The 20,302-nt window shown below is 43.0% G+C and overlaps 1 protein-coding gene across 5 annotated transcripts; it reads left to right on the top strand.

Moving 5' to 3' along the window:
• Positions 1–99: 99 nt before the first annotated feature.
• Positions 100–19,747, top strand: sema6d (semaphorin 6D). Of its 5 annotated transcripts, XM_075478255.1 has the most exons (21): positions 100–257; positions 864–1,172; positions 6,525–6,696; positions 7,230–7,341; positions 8,077–8,137; positions 8,331–8,393; positions 8,489–8,590; positions 8,774–8,864; positions 9,108–9,227; positions 9,545–9,633; positions 10,384–10,601; positions 10,698–10,829; positions 11,486–11,641; positions 12,252–12,425; positions 12,783–12,923; positions 13,137–13,214; positions 13,328–13,386; positions 13,956–14,012; positions 14,496–14,678; positions 15,666–15,904; positions 16,015–19,747. In XM_075478255.1, the coding sequence occupies exons 3-21, from the start codon at positions 6,573–6,575 to the stop codon at positions 17,146–17,148; spliced, it is 3,333 nt and encodes a 1,110-aa protein (XP_075334370.1). In that variant the 5' UTR covers positions 100–257; positions 864–1,172; positions 6,525–6,572; the 3' UTR covers positions 17,149–19,747. The 5 variants fall into 5 exon arrangements, with proteins under 5 accessions (XP_075334370.1, XP_075334378.1, XP_075334361.1 ...); XM_075478263.1 differs by lacking the exon at positions 864–1,172 and having other exon boundaries at positions 12,258–12,425; XM_075478246.1 differs by lacking the exon at positions 864–1,172.
• Positions 19,748–20,302: the final 555 nt, after the last annotated feature.

Raw genomic sequence — 20,302 nt, 5'->3', positions numbered from 1 at the left:
CAAAGCAGAGAGAAACCAAACTAACAGAGGAGAGATGGATGATGGGGGAGGGACTGGAGCAAGAGCGCTGCTTATTGGTAGGCTGTGGTCCTGGCACTGGATGGATTGACTTAGCACGGGTCGTATTACACCATTTGCCGTGCATTAGTTTGTTTTTTTCCTCCCAGCCAGGAGAAGTTGATTCACTACGACCAGCGAGATATATCTTTTGGAATTACAGCAACGCACAAGGATACAAACAAATACATTCAGATGAGGTGAGTTCTCTGCAGCTACGTGGATTTACTTTGTTGCGCCGCATTTTGCAGTAAAAGTCGAGTGGGAAACTAGAAAGGAGAAGTCTTTGCTGGGAAACGTAATATTTCTTCGGACCACGTCGCTATGCTGCTCTGCAAAACTGATGGTTGCAGGACAGAAATAGTTCCGAGTCTGGAGTATTTTATACTTTGACGGCGATTCAGTCCTGTGTACAATTCATTAATTTTTCTTCTAAGCTGACACAATGAATATCTCCCAGCGTCTGTAAGAGAGGATAGAGTAAACTGAAAATCATTTCTTCGATCTCCATTTGTGAGTCAGTTTTCACTCATTGAAAAACTGTCAGAAATATCTTGGTTACCACGTGTGTGTGTGTTTTTCTCTCGTATTATTAAACTATGTATAAAGCCAGTCCACTCCAAGTTATGTGAATGAAATAAACAAGCACAGAGAAGTTTTTTGTAAATTTGGTCAATTATATTCTGCTGGTTCTGGGCTGTGTCTAAGCCCTGCGCGCGGACCTTCTGATATTTTTTTAAATAAGCGCCGTAGTGGGGAGAGCGCATCGTCAATGTGTATTCCTTTTTCTCTCTTGCTTTATAAAGTTAATCGTAGTGGAAGGGGCTGGTGTGTTGGTGTGTGAGGGAGGGGGTTGTGTGGTCGTGGCAGAGCTTTGAAGATTACTCATCAGAGCGCAAGGGGCCCAGGGACGGAGACAGTCAGAGTCAGAACGCTCCCGTGTGCCGAGCGGAGCAGAAATCTGTGCGCAACTGGATAAAAGAGAAAGTGGGGTCCGGATGGAGCTTAAAATAAGAGGAATATTGCACGCTGGGGTTTTTATCGCAAATGGATTATCGAAGGAATATGAAATCAAGTCGGACTGCCTCATTCATGTGTGAATTTGGACACTTAAGGTAGGTATCCCGAATGTTGTTGTGTTGTTTTTTTTTTTTTTTAAATGATCGATAAAGTGTTGAATTTTCAGTATTTAGGGTCCAGCCACTGTGTTGAATTGTGGTAGACCTTGGATTTCGACATATTACTACTGTACTCCATATCCGAGGGGCTACTTTATGAACAGAAGCTACACATGAGAATCAAGTATATTTCTAACCAAAACGTAAACCATTTTCAAATCGTAGGCAACCTGATAAACGAAGAAGATTATACTGTTTATCTGCTGGGATCTTTCATGGTGAGAATTATCCTAATTTTCCAACAGTCCCCATTAGAAAAGCCCGTCTTTTCTATATTATTACCACTGAGTTTTGCAAGAAACCCCATGGGGTGAATTTAAGTGTTTTTTTTTGTTTGTTTTTTTTTTTGTCATTTTGACTTAACAAAAAAAAAAACTTGGATTAAAGGTAACTTGCATATTGTTGGACGGACGGGACAACGGGCTGTTAAACAAAAGGAGGAGTAGGGCGGACAGTCAACATGGAGGTTGTTGTGTGTTCTTTTTCTCATCTAATCTTTTTAATGGATCCCAAATTTCTTTACGCCGTCCTTACATTTGGATCGTCAACTGCAGAAGCGCTCGTAACCTTTTTTTGGAGGCAGAGCAGTCAGAAGCCCATCCCTGTGCATCCATTAAGTGCTGTGGAGGCAGTTAAACGCAGCCCCATCACTGTTGTCACTCCACCGCTGTCCCCCGCGTCTTTGTTGTCTATTGTATCAGTCCTACATGTGGACTAAAGGGATGTGAAAAGATTCACCACGGACGAAACTTGAATGCCTTCACGCTCCGGTCCACACAATGCATGCATTAGAGCCATGGCATGTGCATGGATTTATTCTGCGCAAAACAGGGGTGTACCATCCACATGCAAAACTTGCAACAAAAAAAAATATCACAGCAAATGAATAAATGGATCCAGAATTACCAGAAAATAAAAGGAGGCATATGTAAGTATGTTAGTAGTGATGAGAAGAAGCTGATGTGACCAAATGAAGTAGATGAAAAGGATGTGAAAAGCATCCAAATGAGTTATTCTTAAACTACCCTGATGTGGTTTAATTTTTTATGGTAAATGACACAAATGTTCACTCAATTTTAATTGCACTGTGATTAAAATGTTAATGCTAAGTCCTAAGACCAGTGTGATCGTTTGACAGAAAGAAAGCAATCTGGACATGCACATCTTCCCAAAAATCCCCCAAAAAGTGTCTGACCTCTCCCACAGAGATCACAGAGCTTTTCTTATACTGTAATTACAAACTACATATTGGCAAAAACACCACACTGTGGCCAGCTCAAGCATCAGAACAAGCCTTAGCTTCTTTTTTTTTTTCCGACAGCACAGCTGGCTGGTGTGTCACACTTCGCGTCACTGGCCACAGGGTCAGAACTCGGTGACCAGAACGACCACCGTTAACCTCCACTACAGCTGGCTGTAACCCCGGAACAACCACCATTAAACCATACAGTGATCAGCGTTAACCCTTTACTGATGGTTTCCCTAAACCGCTCTTCACAAATTAGATGGTTTTCTGTTAAATTGGTGAAGTGATAAAAGTTTGACCATGTGTGCAGCATTTGGAGTCAGCGTGTTTGTTTAGATTGCTTTGTTCCCTCAGAAGTCCCCTTTAGGAGACCCAACGCAGCTCTACTGAACGCAGGTCCACTGAACGCAGGTCCACTGATCGGGGGTGGGGCTCTATTGTGTGGAGCTGCCCAAAGCCCCTTTTGTTTCTTGGTCACACCTGCAGCTTACGGCTTTTGTGCTCTACTATAGCAGAACTACTGCTGAGAACAGCCTTTCTCCTGTTTCACTCCACTGTTCGTCGAGGTAGAGAGAAAAAGGAGGGAGATACGGTTTAGAGTGGCACAGCCTCCCCCTTTTCTGCCAAATCTCCAAAGCAACAAGTCCAACCAAGCCCCTGAGAAGTGATCCTTACAGAAATAGCATGCAATTAGGGGTTCTGCATATTATTGAAGTGGGAGAAGGGATGGTTATCATTTCTGGGACTGTGTGGTAGCTGCTCTAATCATCTGGCTGATTCACTCTCTAATGTCACTGCATCTGGATTAATTTATCAGAGCCACATAAGAGAGCTGGGACAACCGTTTTACAAGATGTATACAGCTCTGGGCAGACAGTTGTGCATGCTAACATGTGCATTTAGACATACTCAAAGTGGGACAAACAAAGTGCCTGAAACTGAACTCTTTGGCTAGCCTATCTGATTTCCTGTGTTATTGGGTTTACAGTTCAGCATCGTGCAAGATGACAAGTAAAGCAGCCTCAAGCAGCATCAGCCATTGTTCTGCCGGAATTACATCCACCCATCACATTCACACACAATTTATGAAACCTCACGCAATGCTGTTGTTTGCCATCCTTTTTATTATCGCCAATTCCTCCCAGTAGGACCTCCCTGCAAAAACACATCCATTCAGTGGAACAGTGGAAGAGACGTTATGACTTACATTTGCCAATGAAAGCACAGCTAAGAGGAGAATAAGTGTTAATCTGTCATTTTTAAGCCTGGAACATTAAAGCTCGAACTGTAACTACCAGAATGTGGCAACAGACCCCTTCACCCACTATCAGCAGAAATAGAAATCCACCAGATCCCCCTTCCCCCTCTCTCTGTTTAACACCATGGGCATGAGCCAACAACATCAGCAGTGAAAGTGTGTGGTTGTTGGACACTGAAAAGCCTGTAATAACAGAGGTAGAGTGAGGCAAGACTGAATAGCACTGAGTTGCGTGACAAGCCCAGTGTCTCTAGACTTGTTGAGGCCATTATGTGCATGCATGCACACACATACATGCTTGAGGGCAGCAACCGGAGTTCAAAGGAATAGTCAGTAAAAAACAAAAACAAATAAACTAGGCCCACAAGAGATTGAAAAGTCATTTTTTGATCATTGACCTCTGGACGTATTTTGTTTCTCCTTTACATTTAAGTTTCTAAGGGAAGACCATGTCTGTGCTCTGCTGTATGGCTGCTTACCATGCAAGGGATCGTGGGAGATCGAAGCTGAGCCTCTGCCTCTGCTTGGAGTGTTTTTCTCCTGAAATTGTTAAGTGAGGGAGAAGGGAGCAAAAATTGGTGTGAATGTGAGTGCTTTTGAAGAGTGGACATAGAAGACTGTAAATTCTGACAAGTAAGGAGATTATTTACCTGTGAACGCAGCCAAGTTTGGGCTACGAGTACAGCCTCTAGCTTGCCGAATAGCACCATACAATAGAACGGTTGTTTTGTTGGTTTTTTTCCGTTGTCAAGCATTTGGTATCTATTCCAGTCCTCAGCTTTTTCTCGAAACTCAACAGTTTACTGCTTCTGTTTTAAAATAGCACACCTACCAGTCTAAGAGCATCCAGACTAGGTAGTAAAAAATAGCTGCAATGCTTTTAAGGAACCCCACCGCCTCTCTTTTCAGAGCAATGTTATCAGTCCTCATTTAGATTAAGTTCCTGACAGGTGCTCTGTATAGATCAAGGAGCCTGTGTGTATAGATCTGTGGATTGTTTGTGTCCACAGATTAATTTGTATCCTGATTAGAATTAGTGACGGCATATAATTTGTGATTGAACATAGGAAGACAGAACCTTTAGGCCCTCATAATCCTCCCATTTTGTCAAGACATCAAACCCCTAATTTAACTAATATGCGGACTGATGGAGCTGAAGTGCCATCTCATGCAGGCCTTGCATTACTCTGTCCTAATGACACTGCTCTTTAAAGAGCCTCAGTATCCCACAGAGTGCTGAATAGACATGATTACACACTGTTGATGACCAAAAACACATTATTAGTCAGTGAAATTAGTCAGAGCTCACCTTAAAAGCACTTCCTTTTATCGTCAAACGGTAACTGTTTAGACTAACAGTGGATTATTAGTGCTTTGGGTAAAAACGGCAGCATGTTTAATATAAACATGTTGGCATAAAGGTTGTCTTTATATAACTTATGTGCTGACAAAAAGCTCAAATTCTAACAGAGATTTTTGCCGTCAGGTGCTGTGAGTTTTACAATTAATTCACTTGACAGCCATATGCTTTGTTGTTTTTTCAGTGATTTGAGCTAAGAAATATTCCAGATATGTATGAGAAGATGAAAAAATCCCATTTTGATTTAAAAAGGACACACGTTGCAACAGTGATATGGTAAAGTCCATAGATTGTGTAGACAATTGTTTTTTCTGGCTGCTGATCAGCCATGTTTCCTGTGTGGATCAATCAAATCGCTAATGGCTTGGCAGGCCGGGCTCAAAGACAGCAGTGGAGCAGGTGTGCTTTGGGGCTAATTGAAAAATGAGTCGATACTTTGTGTGTGTGTCTGTGTATATGTGCTCTTATTCCCCCCCTCACACACACATACATACACACTAGTCTTTGCATTATACCATTTGAAAGACCGATTATGTATGTGCAGCCTTGTGTGTGTGAACATCCCACAGTGTGCTCCCAGCTAATCCATCCCACTGCCTGTGTGACGTCTCCCAGTAAATTGTTTATATCCGTTCGGGCTTTGCCTGCATGAATAATTTGTTTGCCTTATAAATATTTGAATGTACACCGATCATTAATATGCACAGACATAGTCTGTCTCTAAAGTACTCCATCACACACTAACATACTCACTAAACTCCTGCCACTCCCACAATAAATTATTACCAATGCAGCTGTTGGTGTATCTTGTCTGTAATCAGACGATGTACAAACCATTATCCTGAAAAATTACCACTATGTCAAAACAACTGCACACAAGTAGGAAGTCGTAATGCAAATATGAGTGAATCACTGTGCTGCAATAAAGCACACCGGCTCGATAGAAAACCTGGAGCAAATCCAGCCAACAGAGCGCCAATAGACGTCTGCTAAGGTCAGGGCAGAGGCTACGCTTCTGATGGCGATGAAGCTGCAATGGGCTGATTAGTGTTGGGTCTGGCCCAGTAAAACCAATCAGAGCACAGATGTACTGAGACAGCAGGCCTGCCACGTTCCTTACAGGGCGGACTTCCGCTGCATCCAACACACACGGCGACACCCCACCGGTCAGTTGGCTGACCTTCCCGCAGACAGCAGATGCTGGGAGAGGTAGAGGGGAAGCACTGCCACTAAGAGCTCAGTCATCAATAAATCAGAAAAAAATATTACGAGTGTATCATCGCATTACTGTTCAACTGCTCTTTTTTTTTTTAACACAGTTTTCAAACTTGGATAACGGGATTACAATCAACACTAGTGTGATGAATATACCATAAAATTTATTACGCACCAAGCAACAAAAGCATGCATTTTGTGTGTCTCCAGGTAACATCTCCAGCAGTGTGAAACAGGAAGTGTCGTCTGTGAGCAGCCATGGGCCAGAGAGCTGCGCTTCTGCTCAGTGAGCTTCTGCTGCTGTTGCTGACAGCCTCTCGCACTATCCTCGCAGTCAGCTTCCCAGAGGACACTGTACCCCTTGATGTCGTTGATGCACACTGTGAGTATGGAAATGAGCCCAACAGGGTTGGGATTACTGACAGCAACGATCCCCCACCTAAAAAAAATTACATCTTTTAGACACTAGTCATCACATTCTTTCCCACGGAGCTAAGAAAAAAAATACTCGTAGTCTCGGTTCTTGACGCGTCAGCAGTCCAGACACCAGCGCGCTACATTCATACTCATAGAGTCATCTGCTGTATGGTCAGTTGTAGCATTAGGTGGATTTTATTTCCATTTCTGCGATGTACTGGGACAACAGAGAGAAATACGCTGACATAAGCAGTCATTACTGAACACACAACCAAAACACAGTGACACACAGGCCAGGTTGCAGAGAATATGTAGAACTATATGTAATCATACTGTATCACTACTTTAACTGCAGTAGGATGTATAGCATATTCATGTTTAATTATCACAGCTGAGTTAATTGAAGTAACAAGTGAGTCAGATTTATCCATGCAAGAGTGTCTGCTTCTATCATTAGTTTTTATTAAAAGCATGTGCGTGTGTGTGATGTCTTTGCAGTTTCACGGAGGTACCCGGTGTTCAGAGGCAGGCTCTCTGGCAACGAGTCACAGCATCGCCTCGACTTTCAGCTGATGACTAAGATACAGGACACTCTGTTCATCGCGGGCAGGTACATTTAACGCACCCACATTTGCTATCTCTACCTGTCGCCTTTGTCTTTTACACATCCCCCACACCAATATAGCAACTCAGTCACTCTTTGGCAGGTAAACAGAGGCATACGGGCGAAAAAGCTCTTAGTGTTATTGGATCTGTGGCTTCTAGGCCTGCATCTGATGCATATGGCCAGTATTGATCCAGTAAAGGCGTCTATCATGCCGACCTGACGCGCCGTCAGGGATTTCTTGGCATCTTTACATGTCTTTTTTTGTATTTATGGGCAGTGGGAGTAATCTGACTGCTAGCACTTACACTGTAGCAGGAAATCACTTCGACATCAACAGTATAAAACTTGCTCCTCTGGATACCCTTGCAGTCAATACTCACCAGCACATGCATCTCTGTCGTCAGGTGAATGCTATTCTTGCCAATTAAAAAAAAAAAAAAAAATTCTCTTAATAAATTAGGAGTAATCTAAACAATTACAGTGTCATTTAAAATGAATTTTAGATGGAGACCTCTGATAACGTGCAAATGACAAAATATTCTCATAATGGCAATTGATAGAAGAATTGTGAAGTAATACCAATTAGTTGCTTATTATGAATCATACATACATTCTGCATGGTAAGTCGCTTGAATATATATATATTTTTTAAATCTAAAACACAAAAATAAACCCCAGAACTGTGTTTCTTGTTGAGTGTATCACTGAGCTGTATATTTTACTCTCGTCTCTCCTCAGAGATCAGGTGTACCTTGTCAGTCTGAGAGAATCCTACAGGAATGAGATCATTCCTTACCGGGTAAGATTCTTGCCACAAGCTGCTCTCTCAATCCACAAACTCTAAAAGGGCTCCATAGAAAATACAGAGCCATTCATCACAAACTGGGCAGGTTGTAAAATGAGAGAGTGGAAAAATGGAGGACTATGTGTGCGTGTGCACGTGTGTGTATTTTTGTCTGCACGTCTCTAATGCTTCGTGTGGGTTTTTACAGAAGTTAACATGGCGATCGGGCCAAGCTGACAGAGAGATGTGTGCAGTAAAGGGAAAACACAGAGTATGTATTAAAATAGAAATTTGAAAGAAATTTTCACTGTGAGCAGCACAGCTCAACACCTCTCAAAACATCCTATGTTGTGTGTATGTTTCCAGGACGAGTGCCACAACTTCATTAAAGTGCTGGTTCCCAGAAATGACGACCTAGTGTTTATCTGTGGTACCAATGGCTTCAACCCAATGTGCAGATACTACAGGGTCAGTATCCGGGGTCAAAGCCCGCCATCTTAGGGCAAACCATAGAGAAAGATGCCCAAAACCTGGACTAGAGTTAATCATAGTTTTGTTTCAGTTTATGATGCCCTTCAATGTGGGTTTGCATTTGCTTTATCTCTTGACAAAATTCCTCTAATGTGTGGGTGATTGCTGTGTTCCCTACAGCTGGATAACCTCGAGTTTGATGGGGAAGAGATCAATGGTCTGGCACGGTGCCCATTTGACTCCAGGCAAACCAACGTTGCCCTTTTCGCTGGTACGGGTCAAACACACACCCGCCCACACACATAGTTAGCCTTGCTGAAGAACAACTAATGTGTTCCTACTTACGCTCTCATTATCACCTCGGTGTCTTTGCCACAGTATAACTGTGCCTGCAGTGATAACAACTCAGCTAATTAAGCCTTATAAAAGAAGAGAAACAAACCATCGAAGAGCAGCGTTCCCACGTCTTTTTGTAACTGTGTTCCTTTTTTTTTTTTTTTTTTTACCTTTTTAGAAGGGAAGCTGTATTCTGCAACTGTAGCAGACTTCCAGGCCAGTGATTCTGTCATCTATCGTAGTATGGGTGATGGATCAGCCTTGAGAACCATCAAATATGACTCCAAATGGTTGAAAGGTAAGCAAATGCTTCTTACTCACTCAGAATCTTTGTTTCTCTAGCCCCTCCTAAAAATACATGTGCCAACCTGCCAGAAAGCTAAATGCCCATGGTGCCTTAGTGTATATGTACGGGGAGTCAGAGCTGTTTTTGGAGTGATAGAGAGCTCTCCTGTCTTTCCAAGCTCCACGGGAATATGGTCTGTTCTCTCCCAGGCAATCTAGGTCACCCCTGTCATATACTGCCTTTTACAAATCTCTGAAATATTCAACATGCACACTGGTGGTGACAGTGCAGAAATACACTTTAACTCTTTGCCTCTGTCTCTCCCTCAGAACCCCATTTCCTGCATGCAGCAGAGTATGGGAATTACGTGTACTTTTTCTACCGGGAGATCGCAGTGGAGCACAGCAATCTGGGAAAGGTAAGACAGTACACACGCTGTTTGTAAAGGAATAACGTATTCCACACAAATGGAGCACACAGGCCTTTAACCAAAAAACGGCTTACATCTCCCTCAGAGCATGTGTTTCCGCTACAAATGGTAAACAGGGACCACTCAGTCGATGGCTCTAAATCACATCAGAATGCTCGAGAAATTTTAACAACCAGTGTTTTCCAGGAATGCTTGACTAATGTAAAACCATTACACAGTTAGAGGATTTGTCTCCTCGAGACTGCCTGCCTTGGGTTTTCCTCTCGCTCTGACACACACAGTCTGTAGATTATCGTAGGATGTTTCAACTTCACATTTGACCATGTCTCATCCTGGGCTGGTCTGACCGAGCCACAGAAAGCCAGCATCCTCCATCAGCTACTAAATATTTCAACCCTACTATTGCTGGGGCGACACCTGGCCTCTGATGGAGGTTTGCTCTGGTAAATTATTAAAACTGTCTTGGCCAACTGCTTTATCTACCCCATTTATGCTCTGTGCTTTGGTAATATGTGCAATCAAACACATTTTTTTATTTTTAAAGTTTGCTTCAGTCCCAGCGAACAATCTCCTCATGATAAGTTGAATTTGAGAGGGTGTGTTTGTTAGGTCATTTGTGCTGAGTTGCTACAGTATGGAGTTATTCATTATTCAGCATGTTGAAGTGTTTTTAGTGACACTCACTGAGCTGTGCCTTCCTCTTCCACCCACCTCACTCCCATCCTCTGCTTCTTGCAGGTTGTGTATTCTCGCGTGGCCCGAATCTGTAAAAATGATGTTGGCGGGTCACAGCGGGTGCTGGAGAAGCACTGGACATCTTTTGTGAAGGCCAGGCTGAACTGCTCCGTGCCAGGGGAGTCCTTCTTCTACTTTGATGTGCTTCAATCCATCACTGACATCATCGACATTAATGGAGTTCCCTCTGTGGTGGGTGTGTTCACCACACAGATGAACAGGTGAGCCAAAGCTGCTGTCAGTTTAGTTCAGCTGATCAAGATGGAAATTTAGACGTCAAATGCGTGTGTTACTTCGATGTATTTGATTCTCCACAGTATCCCAGGGTCAGCAGTGTGCGCCTTCTCCATGGCTGACATAGAGAAAGTATTCTGGGGCCGGTTCAAAGAGCAGAAGACCGCCGACTCCGTCTGGACTCCATTTTCAGAGGACAAGCTGCCTAAACCCCGGTGAGAATTGTTATTTTCTACTTAGACTATTTTCACATTTAAAATCATTCAATGCACACTGGATCCAAGAGTCAAAACGAAAGAGCGATGCTTAAGAAATATTTTCAAATGTTAAACATGACATTTCTTTGGGCAGCAGGTGTTTAACACAGCAGCTGTTCACCACCTGTCATTTTTCTCCCTTTTTTTCTCCCTCTTTGTCCACATTAAACGCTGTGAAATCAAATCTTTTTCACGAGTAAAGGACCAGGTTATTAGCTTTGACCCAGCACACGCATTCACCATCTGCTGATAGTTAAATAATTAATTTGGCATAATTAGATGCGTTGAATATTTAACCTGTTTACAGTCAGCACATATAGCTGTTGCCCTGCCCTAAGTCCAAAATACAAAGTCCACGAAGCACCTCATTACCCCAATAAATCATTGATGGACGATAATCATGCATATGTATATTTTATGTCTCCAGCTGAGGCCTTTTTGTGATCTTCAAAAGCACCTGCCACTCTCCCCCACACTCTTGCTGCACTTTTCCATCCATATCATTGCACTGAAAATGCATCATACACCAGGGAGTATTATTACTCTCTGGTGTGTGATGGTATAGGCTGATCTTTTACCTGTGTCCCTCTGTGCCTGTACACTCTCTGTCCTAGACCCGGGAGCTGTGCAGGTCACGGTTCAGCTGCATCCTTTAAGAGCTCCATCGAGTTCCCGGACGATACCCTGCAGTTCATCAAGTCCCACCCCCTTATGGACACAGCTGTGCCTTCCATTGGAGATGAGCCTTGGTTCACCAAGACACGTGTCCGGTAAATCTATGAAGAATACATTTCTGCGCTTGTGTCTTTGTTTGAGGGATATGAACTGTACCACCGTCCTCTTTTTATGCAAACATCTTCAGTCACATAAGTATTTCAAAACCGAAATAAAATCCGAGAGGGAGACTGTCCCCTAGTGAAATCTGATTGGCCCCTGAAGTGCTCCTTTTTCAGCCAATGGTGGCTTGACTCTTTTTGTTACAAACTGTGCCACTTCTTTCAACTATAAAGATAACATTTAAATGTTTGGTAGAAAATGATAAAGAAAAAAATCAAAATTTATTAATATACCGGATGTTAATAAAAGGGTATGTATGAACGCTAAACTAACTCGAAGGCACCATGATAGCGTGCTCCATCTCAGTTTCCAGTCAGAAAAGCTTTTGATTCAAACGTTCAATCCTTAAATCTACAAACATCTAAGATAATAGTATTTACTGGCATTTTAAATTATGATTTTTGAAGTATGTTTCTAAGCGTACAATGTTGAAGGCAAATATTTAGCAAAGCAGACTATGTTTGGTAAGTCAGTGGCTCAAATGGTCTTTCCTAGTAAAATTGTAATTAACTCAAATAATGTATCCTTCTGCTGTTTATGAAGATACAGGCTGACAGCGCTGGCTGTGGACAATGAAGCAGGACCCCACAAAAACTACACAGTGGTGTTCGTTGGTGCTGAGTCAGGGGTCGTCCTCAAGGTTTTAGCCAAGACCTCCTCTGTATCTCTGAATGACAGCCTGCTCCTGGAAGAGATGGATGTCTTTAACAGAGCCAAGTAAGAATGCGCTCACTTTTTACTTCCCCACTGTCTGGCTTGCTTCTCTCTTTCTTTTCCTTTTCTGTCCTCTAGCTAAAGAGTCAGCAAGCTCTGTTGGGCAGATGGCAGTGTCTTCCTGCTCTTTGTGTATGCACAATATGAGTGCATGCTTCTTCTTTTTGCTTTAATTTGTGATTATTTGTGGAAACACACTGCAGCACACTGCCCTGAGTCAGAGGTTAAAATCCAGTTAAACTGTGAGAGAAAGCTTGATGTGACTCATTCACCTAACAAGTGATTAAATCTGCTGAGACTGAAATAGAAGACAGACTTATCTGACAGACCTCTGATTAGGTTTCTCTCTTCCCTTCCCAGGTGCCTGTCTAATCGTGAGGATGACAAGCGTGTCCTCTCACTGCATGTGGACAAAGACGCACACAGCCTTTATGTCGCCTTTTCCAGCTGTGTCATCCGTGTTCCCCTGAGCCGCTGCGAAAGGCACTCTTCCTGCCACAAGTAAGTGATGCCCTGCCGCGCACATAGAGGGCTGTATGCTGAGTCACAGGTTTGGGAATTGTTTTGTTTTTCAAGTAAAAGTCATAAAGGGGATGATAACGGCTTCACCTTATGTCTTGTGGTTAATGTTCAGTCAGTCACAAATCATTATGGTGCCCTTTCCACAATGGTTAAACCTGGTGTGATTGTCTTTGTGTACTTTTGTGGTGCCAGGTCCTGCATTGCATCAAGGGATCCTTATTGTGGCTGGAAGCCGAGTGGAGCTTGTGAGAGGATACAGTCGGGTGTTTTGTGAGTTCAGGCCCCCGCTGCAATATGAACCACAAATAATAAAAAAACGAGACTACAGGCATTTGTTGCAGCTTTTTGATTAATATCCAAGTCTGTCTCCTTTCTGGTTTCAGGACTGGATATGAGCAAGACATCGAATTTGGAAACACTGCCCACCTAGGAGACTGTCAAGGTATGAATCTCATCTCCATACCATGCCATCTATCCTGAGACATGTACAAACATACAAAGTTTCACACACAAACACTGTATGCAAATGCAACACAAACTCATCTTCACATACACCATGAGCCTGCGCACTCACACCAGTAACCACTTCCGTAAATCGCGCCTACATGAGTCTATGTGCAGTATTAACACACACATCTACACACAGTACATGGTCACCTGTAACTAATACTGCCTGTGAGAACAAACATGGACATGTGCAATTACAGGTCATGTTTAGCTGGTGCAAAGGACAGATGTCTTATTATATTTCATGGCCAGAAATGTTTCTTTTTGCAACGATCACTTTAATGTAAATTTCCCTTCATGTGCATCAGCTAAACATAACCCGGGCTGAACATCAGTACTGATCAGAACCAGAGGGCCTCCAGAGAAAATGACACTGCTTCCGAGTGCTACATATCTATATTGTTAAACTGCACTCTTATTATCTCTAAGGGGTTTTATTTTTTATTTTTATTTTTTACTTCTGAATTCCCTTATAATGATTTCTTGTCCTTTTAATTCTTTTAGCATTTTTGGGCACTACTTCAGCGCCAGATTACAAATCATTTGGCGACCCTACCTCTGGTTAGTTTGATCTTTTACTCAAATGGTTTCTTTCCTTGAGTTTAGCATTTCCAGTCCTTTCTTTCCACCACTGCTACCATTCATCTTCAGTAACAAACACCTCCTGAATGCAAATGCTTCATTTTCATCCTTTCAAATAGCTTAACTACTAGGCTACATCAGTGCTCTAGCTCAGCACAGATTCACTGCCTTTTTTCTGATCCATCCTACCTCATGCATGCCCACTCACCATCCCTTGGCATCCTCACTGTTGTGTACCAACTCCTCCTCCCCAGTGTCCTCTTTTTTTCCCTTTTCCCTAACCAAGAAACAAAAATGTACTGTCATTTGTCCTTAAATGTGAGAGAACTATCTTAAATTTGTTTCAATAAGTTTTACACTTTATTATTTTCTCACACTCTGCTCACGCCTACTAACCGGGATGATAACAGTTTGCTTTACACTCATCTGCACAGTTTGTTAACCGTTTGTTTGTCACCACAGACATGGAGTTTTCATCAGCGCCAGTCACTGTCCAGCCCAGTGGGCCCATACACCCCCCAGTACTCATACCCACTCAGACCCCCAGCTCTGAGCCAGGTCCAGAGCTCTACGGCTCAGGCTTTGTGCTGCAGGATGACCCATCCACCTCCCATTCTTTAGACTCTATCCCAGGGGGGCAAGAGGGTAAGGCCCACAGGGAGGCAGCGAGCATGCTGCATTGAGCCTGATCTCAAAGCTGCCAGCAACTGTCAGAAATGTGAACCAGCATATATGCATACTATAAATGCACATGTAGCTAGCAAAGTTTCCATTAGCTAACATGACCTTAATTTAGTCTCTGTATTTATCAAACTGACATTTTTCTATACATATTGTTTTCACTCCTTTTCTTTCATTTTTATAATTTCCTTTTGTTCTTTCTTACTTTCCTTGTTTCAAATGATTTATTACCTTGGATCTTATCACTGAACGTACATTCTTTGTTCTCATAACATTTCTTTAAAATCTTTCGTTAAGCTTTTGTCTCTACCACTATAGATTTTTAACTAGCTCTAGTGACAGTTTACCCTGGCTGGTAGATCATTGACTGGGCCTGCAATGCCACATCACTGCTGTGGCAGCACGTGGATGACTAACTCTTTCAGTGTCTGTGGTTACTAACAAACTCTTGCAGAGCAGCAGTTATCTGAAAACTTAGAACGCAAACACCGCTTTTCTGTCCTCTGAGCAATTTTCGGCTAGTTGGTCACTTTTGCGAACACTTTGATTTGGCTCACAATCTCAGATAAGAGTGTACTCCTTACCCTTTGGTACTGGATGCATGAGACAGCCTCTTGTGGAATGTGAGTCAACACAACACTCTTAAGTTTCCTTGCTGAACTAACAAAGCGGCGCTTCCTGTAGATGGTGAAATGGATGTGGGTACATAACGGTGTCCACCAGTTTTAACCATATTTCTCCTTCATCTGTGTTTAGATGACTAGTTCATGGAATTTAGCTGTGGTTGACCTTGTGGGTACCTTGTATGGGGAGGTGTAAAAGCAGAAAATCACGCATGGTTGTTTTCACACACAAACATGCACATTTCTTCAGTGTGGAAATGGAGACATACGCATTATTTAGCAGTTCAAATCATGCCAGGGTGTTAAGCAATGCCTCGTTGTTTTGTAGGTGTATGGGATAACCATACAGGTGATACCAACCAGATGGTCCACATGAACATCCTCATCACTTGCGTCTTTGCTGCTTTTCTCATGGGTGCTCTTCTGGCTGGTCTGATTGTTTTCTGCTACCGAGACTCTTTCCTCCGCAAACCGAGACACGTCCACAAGGATGCAGAGTCTGCACCATCCTGCTCTGACTCCACGGAACTCGACAAGCTCCATGGCCTCTTTGACAGCCCTGTAAAGGTACAGCCATAAACACAGTTCCTGTGCTACATTATATGTGGAAAACAGTGACTGAACAAGATGAAAAACTGTCTAATCTTACTTTTTTATATTTTATTCTCATCTTTTAGGAGTACCAAACCAATGCTGATTTTTCCAAACTGTATACCAATCTGCTGAGCAATGGCAAAGACTTGAATACACCCAACGGTGATACCAAAACCATGATCCTGCGGGATGGTTGTCAGCCCCCAGAGCTGGTGGCTCTGCCCACGCCCGAGTCCACCCCTGTACTTCAGCAGAAAGGCCTGCAGCCCATCAAGAACCAGTGGGATAGGGCACATGGTAAGGTCAGTGGACCCCGAAAAGAATCCAATTCATCAGCCATGAGTCCACAGTTCCTTCCCTCTTCTCCTGCTCCAACCAATGCAAACTCCCAACACCCGCACCTTCCCCTCGGACACTCCCACATCCCTAGTGCAGTTGTTTTGCCCAATGCCACACACGATGACCCTAACCTGGAAGATGAAGATGAGACTCTGCCTAATTCATCTGAAAAGAGGCTAATGAACCCAGACTCAAAGGGATGTAAGAAAGATCAGAAAAGATCTGTGGATGCTCGGAATACCCTAAATGACCTTTTAAAGCACCTCAATGACTCTGTGGCCACCAACCCAAAGGCCATTCTTCAAGAGGGATCAGGGCCTCGCCCAAGGCCACAACTCACACTGGATCCAATGGAGGAACTGACTGAAGTACCCCCCAAGGTACCTAGTCGAGAGGCTTCCTTGTACTCTCCCTCCTCCTCCCTGCCAAGGCACAGCCCCACCAAGAGGGTTGACGTGCCCTTGCCCAGCACTCCCACAACACCAACGGGAAGCCTGAGCATGGGGGGTACGCTAGAGAGGCAAAGAGGGGGATACCAACTCCACCGGAGCGCCTCTCATAGGCACTCCTTATCCACCTCCCCAAATGGAGTTGCCATGGGGGTGTCTGTGTCTCGCCAGCACAGTATGAACAGAGGGGGTTACATGCCCCCAACACCTCCCTCCAGACTTGACTCACATGGTGCAGTGTTGGCACCAGGAATGCACTCACCCCACCCATCTTCTGTGCCCCGACAGAGCAGCTACAGTGGGCATGGCTCACTCCCTCGCACGGGGCTTAAACGGACCCCATCCTTAAAGCCAGATGTGCCCCCTAAACCCAATGGGTTTTCTCCACAAACTTCACAAATGCGAGTGGTCAACAAGTACAGTTATTAAAACACCATGGGCACTTGTGAGTGAACTCTTGGCCTATAGAGCACTGCACCCTAAGGATGGGTTATGGCCTACTGTGTGTAAGTGTATCAACTTGAAGTGTGTTCCCCCTTTAAATGATATGCACAGTCACGCATAAAAAAGGGAAAACCACACATGTGGCCAAAGATACTCATTGGGGCTCCCTTTGACCCCATCTCCCTCCCTGTGCCCGGTAGCTGCAGGATACGAACGGCAAACGGTGGTGAATCTGCTGCTCCCCACTGTATCCGGGCCTGGGTGTCACTCGTTCCCATATTAGGAACAAGGTTTAGAACACCTGTGGGGTCCACTAGGGTGTACGTGCACGTGGTACCAGATCAAAAACAGTGGAATACTTGAAGAATGGGTCTCAATTGTTGCTGCCCTTGAGCACTGTCTTCCCACTAATGTGAACTGGACAGAGAGAAGAGGTAGGCCCAGCCTTTGTTCGTAGGATGGCAGATGGGAGAAAGATTAATAATCAAGGTGTGTGAGTTGCTTTAGATACATATGACTACAGCCAGCTGAATCAAGCAGCAAGCAAAGAGAGTACAAATGAATGTTTAAATGTGTTTTTAGTTGACTGGAAAGCAAATTTATGTAAAAAGAGTTCACATAATAGGCCTTTGAGAGTTGTACCAGAGGAAGCACCTCAAGACCTGTTGAAGACCTAAGTCACTGTCTTTCATTTCAACAATATTATCTGTTCATTACTTTTTAATTCATCTGAACCAAGCCTGAACCATATATCTGTGTCACTTTGTAATGGTAATTAGGGTGGGCTGCAGTGAAGTTGATCATGCCGGGCGTATTCTGAAACAGGGACTGTGAATGTCACTGGAAAATTTGACTCAACATTTGCTGCTATTGGTTTTAGACAAATGTTTGTCTTTGATGCATTTTTGTTCCCGCAACCATGCTTGGATAGCCTCCGATAGGGGTGTGCACATCCATTTGTGTGTGAGTATATATGTTATATTACAGACGGAGGCCAAGAAGTACAGGTTTAGGCAAACAAACACACTCTTTAAACTGATTCATCAGATAAAGTGTTTCTTTGCAGGACTGAAACTTCCCCTAATCTCCACTCTCAGTTGTAGAAATTATAATAGTGGTTCAACAGTCTTCTGTCTTCGTGTAGCAGTGGAATTAAGAAAAAACATTGTTCAACTCATTCTATAAGTTGCTTTTTGACATTCTAACTTTCTTTTTTATCTTATTTAAAGAATTCACCATGTGAAAACAAGGCAACCCCAACAATTATGCCCAGTTGTCATTTTAGAAAGCTTCTATTCTCTTAAACTTGTCCCCTAAAAGAGCCACAAACAATAATCCTATTAATGATATAGAACAACACATGGATGTAACATCTTTGTCACATGTTCTGCTGGTTCTGCAGCCTGTGTCCCCTGTGCAGTCTCACTGCAAGTGGCCAGTGTACAATCAACGCAACATTTACCAATGTGTCAAATTGAGTCATGCTGGGAATGACGAGGTCCTGTATATACTTAAATACTATAAATAAGGAATATAAATATTTTTAGGCAAGCAAACCTGAATCTGTGCATTGTGTGCCTTATTCAAAAAATGAACAAGTACATTATTTAATATTGGTAATGTCAATTGGTCCTCTGTATGTTATTGTCATATGTTCTATAAACATTTTCTATACAAGCGATTTGAAATTCAGCAGGATGTGTGTTGTAAATTCACTACCTACTTCATTCCACTCGGGAATACCAGTCATACATAAAGACATTTAAGATAAACACTAATTCGGATTTGAATAAATTATTCTCTTTTGCTGCCAGTGTGTGAAAGAATTGTGTTATTCCAGAACACAGTGGTGCCATGTAGTGAATGTATTTCCATGACCATGGGATGTAGGGTGGTCAGACCTTGCACTGTGGAGCGGTCGGCTCAACGCAGCACATCCTGCCCACAGCCAATGTATTAACACAGTGTTCACATGAAAGCCGTCTCTTGGCATGGCAGGCAGTTGCGCAGAATTCATAATACCCAAGGATTGCAGTGAGAGGAACTGTTTTGTCGTTTTTTTTTTGTTTGGCCAGAAGGGACGACCGAGGGATCATTTCTCGTAGCAGTGTGTACATGATTTGGGTTACTTCTGCAATCCTGAGCGTCAGTTGCCTGTTAAGCCCAAAGCCACATTTTGTTTACAAGTGATGATTGTATGTAAAGACTTTTCTGCCTGTCATCTAACCAGTATTTGGGCTCTCCTTTTTTTACTCAGCATATGCACACTGACATGACAAACATACACTCATCATACACTGCTCAACTGCCTTGTATATTGCAATATGACCTGGGTCTTTCTGTTGCAATCTAAACTGAAGCCTTTATATTTCAGTCAGAGCTTGGTGTATGTGCAGATGAACCATTTTTTGTCATGTAATCTTGATTTAAAAACAGCTGTATATTTGATCTCCAGAGTATTTGAGCGTGTAGATATGTTATAAAGTTGTACTGTGAATGTGTAAATAATTTTTTTTCATGTTTTTTTGTTGATTTTTTTTTAACACGGCATGTATAGTTGAAATAAAACATTACTGCACAGACAGTGTGGTCCTGTGGGTTTTTTGCCTTGTTGGATTTCATATGGCATCTTAGAATTAAATTGTATGATGTGGCTAAGATGGTGAATAACTAAAAATCTGATTGTTAGAGCCTTGAGAATTCTACATACGAGCTATGAGATATAGAAAATGTTTGCAGTGCGACAGGGAGGGAGTAACACTGTCCTAGCTGGGCTCTGTGCGCCGACTATTAGAGACGTTATGAGTGCGGAATGATTGAGGCTATTTTTAGAGCTGGGTTGTTTTGATGTTTGAGACCAACGCAGAGTCAACCACACCAGATAGCAAGTGGGAAAGTTTCCAAAGTAGTATGTTCCTCTGCACACCAAACATCTGGACATACTACTGCTTGGGGCCTTAAGATCTAAGCCTCAAATGAGCTGTGGAGGAATGCACACACCACAGCACTTACATGCATTGACATGCATTGCAGCATAAATATCCATAACATGATGTTACGCACAGATAAGGCTCTGACAAGATTATATGTAAAGAATGAAGGGGTGATGGTTGGACAAGGGTAATTATTCATCACACAT

The sequence above is a fragment of the Odontesthes bonariensis genome, chromosome 1 (assembly GCF_027942865.1).
Source record: "Odontesthes bonariensis isolate fOdoBon6 chromosome 1, fOdoBon6.hap1, whole genome shotgun sequence".
NCBI lineage: Eukaryota > Metazoa > Chordata > Actinopteri > Atheriniformes > Atherinopsidae > Odontesthes > Odontesthes bonariensis.
The sequence above is the reverse complement of the archived record's forward strand: the minus strand, read 5'-3'. Positions and strand labels throughout refer to the sequence as shown.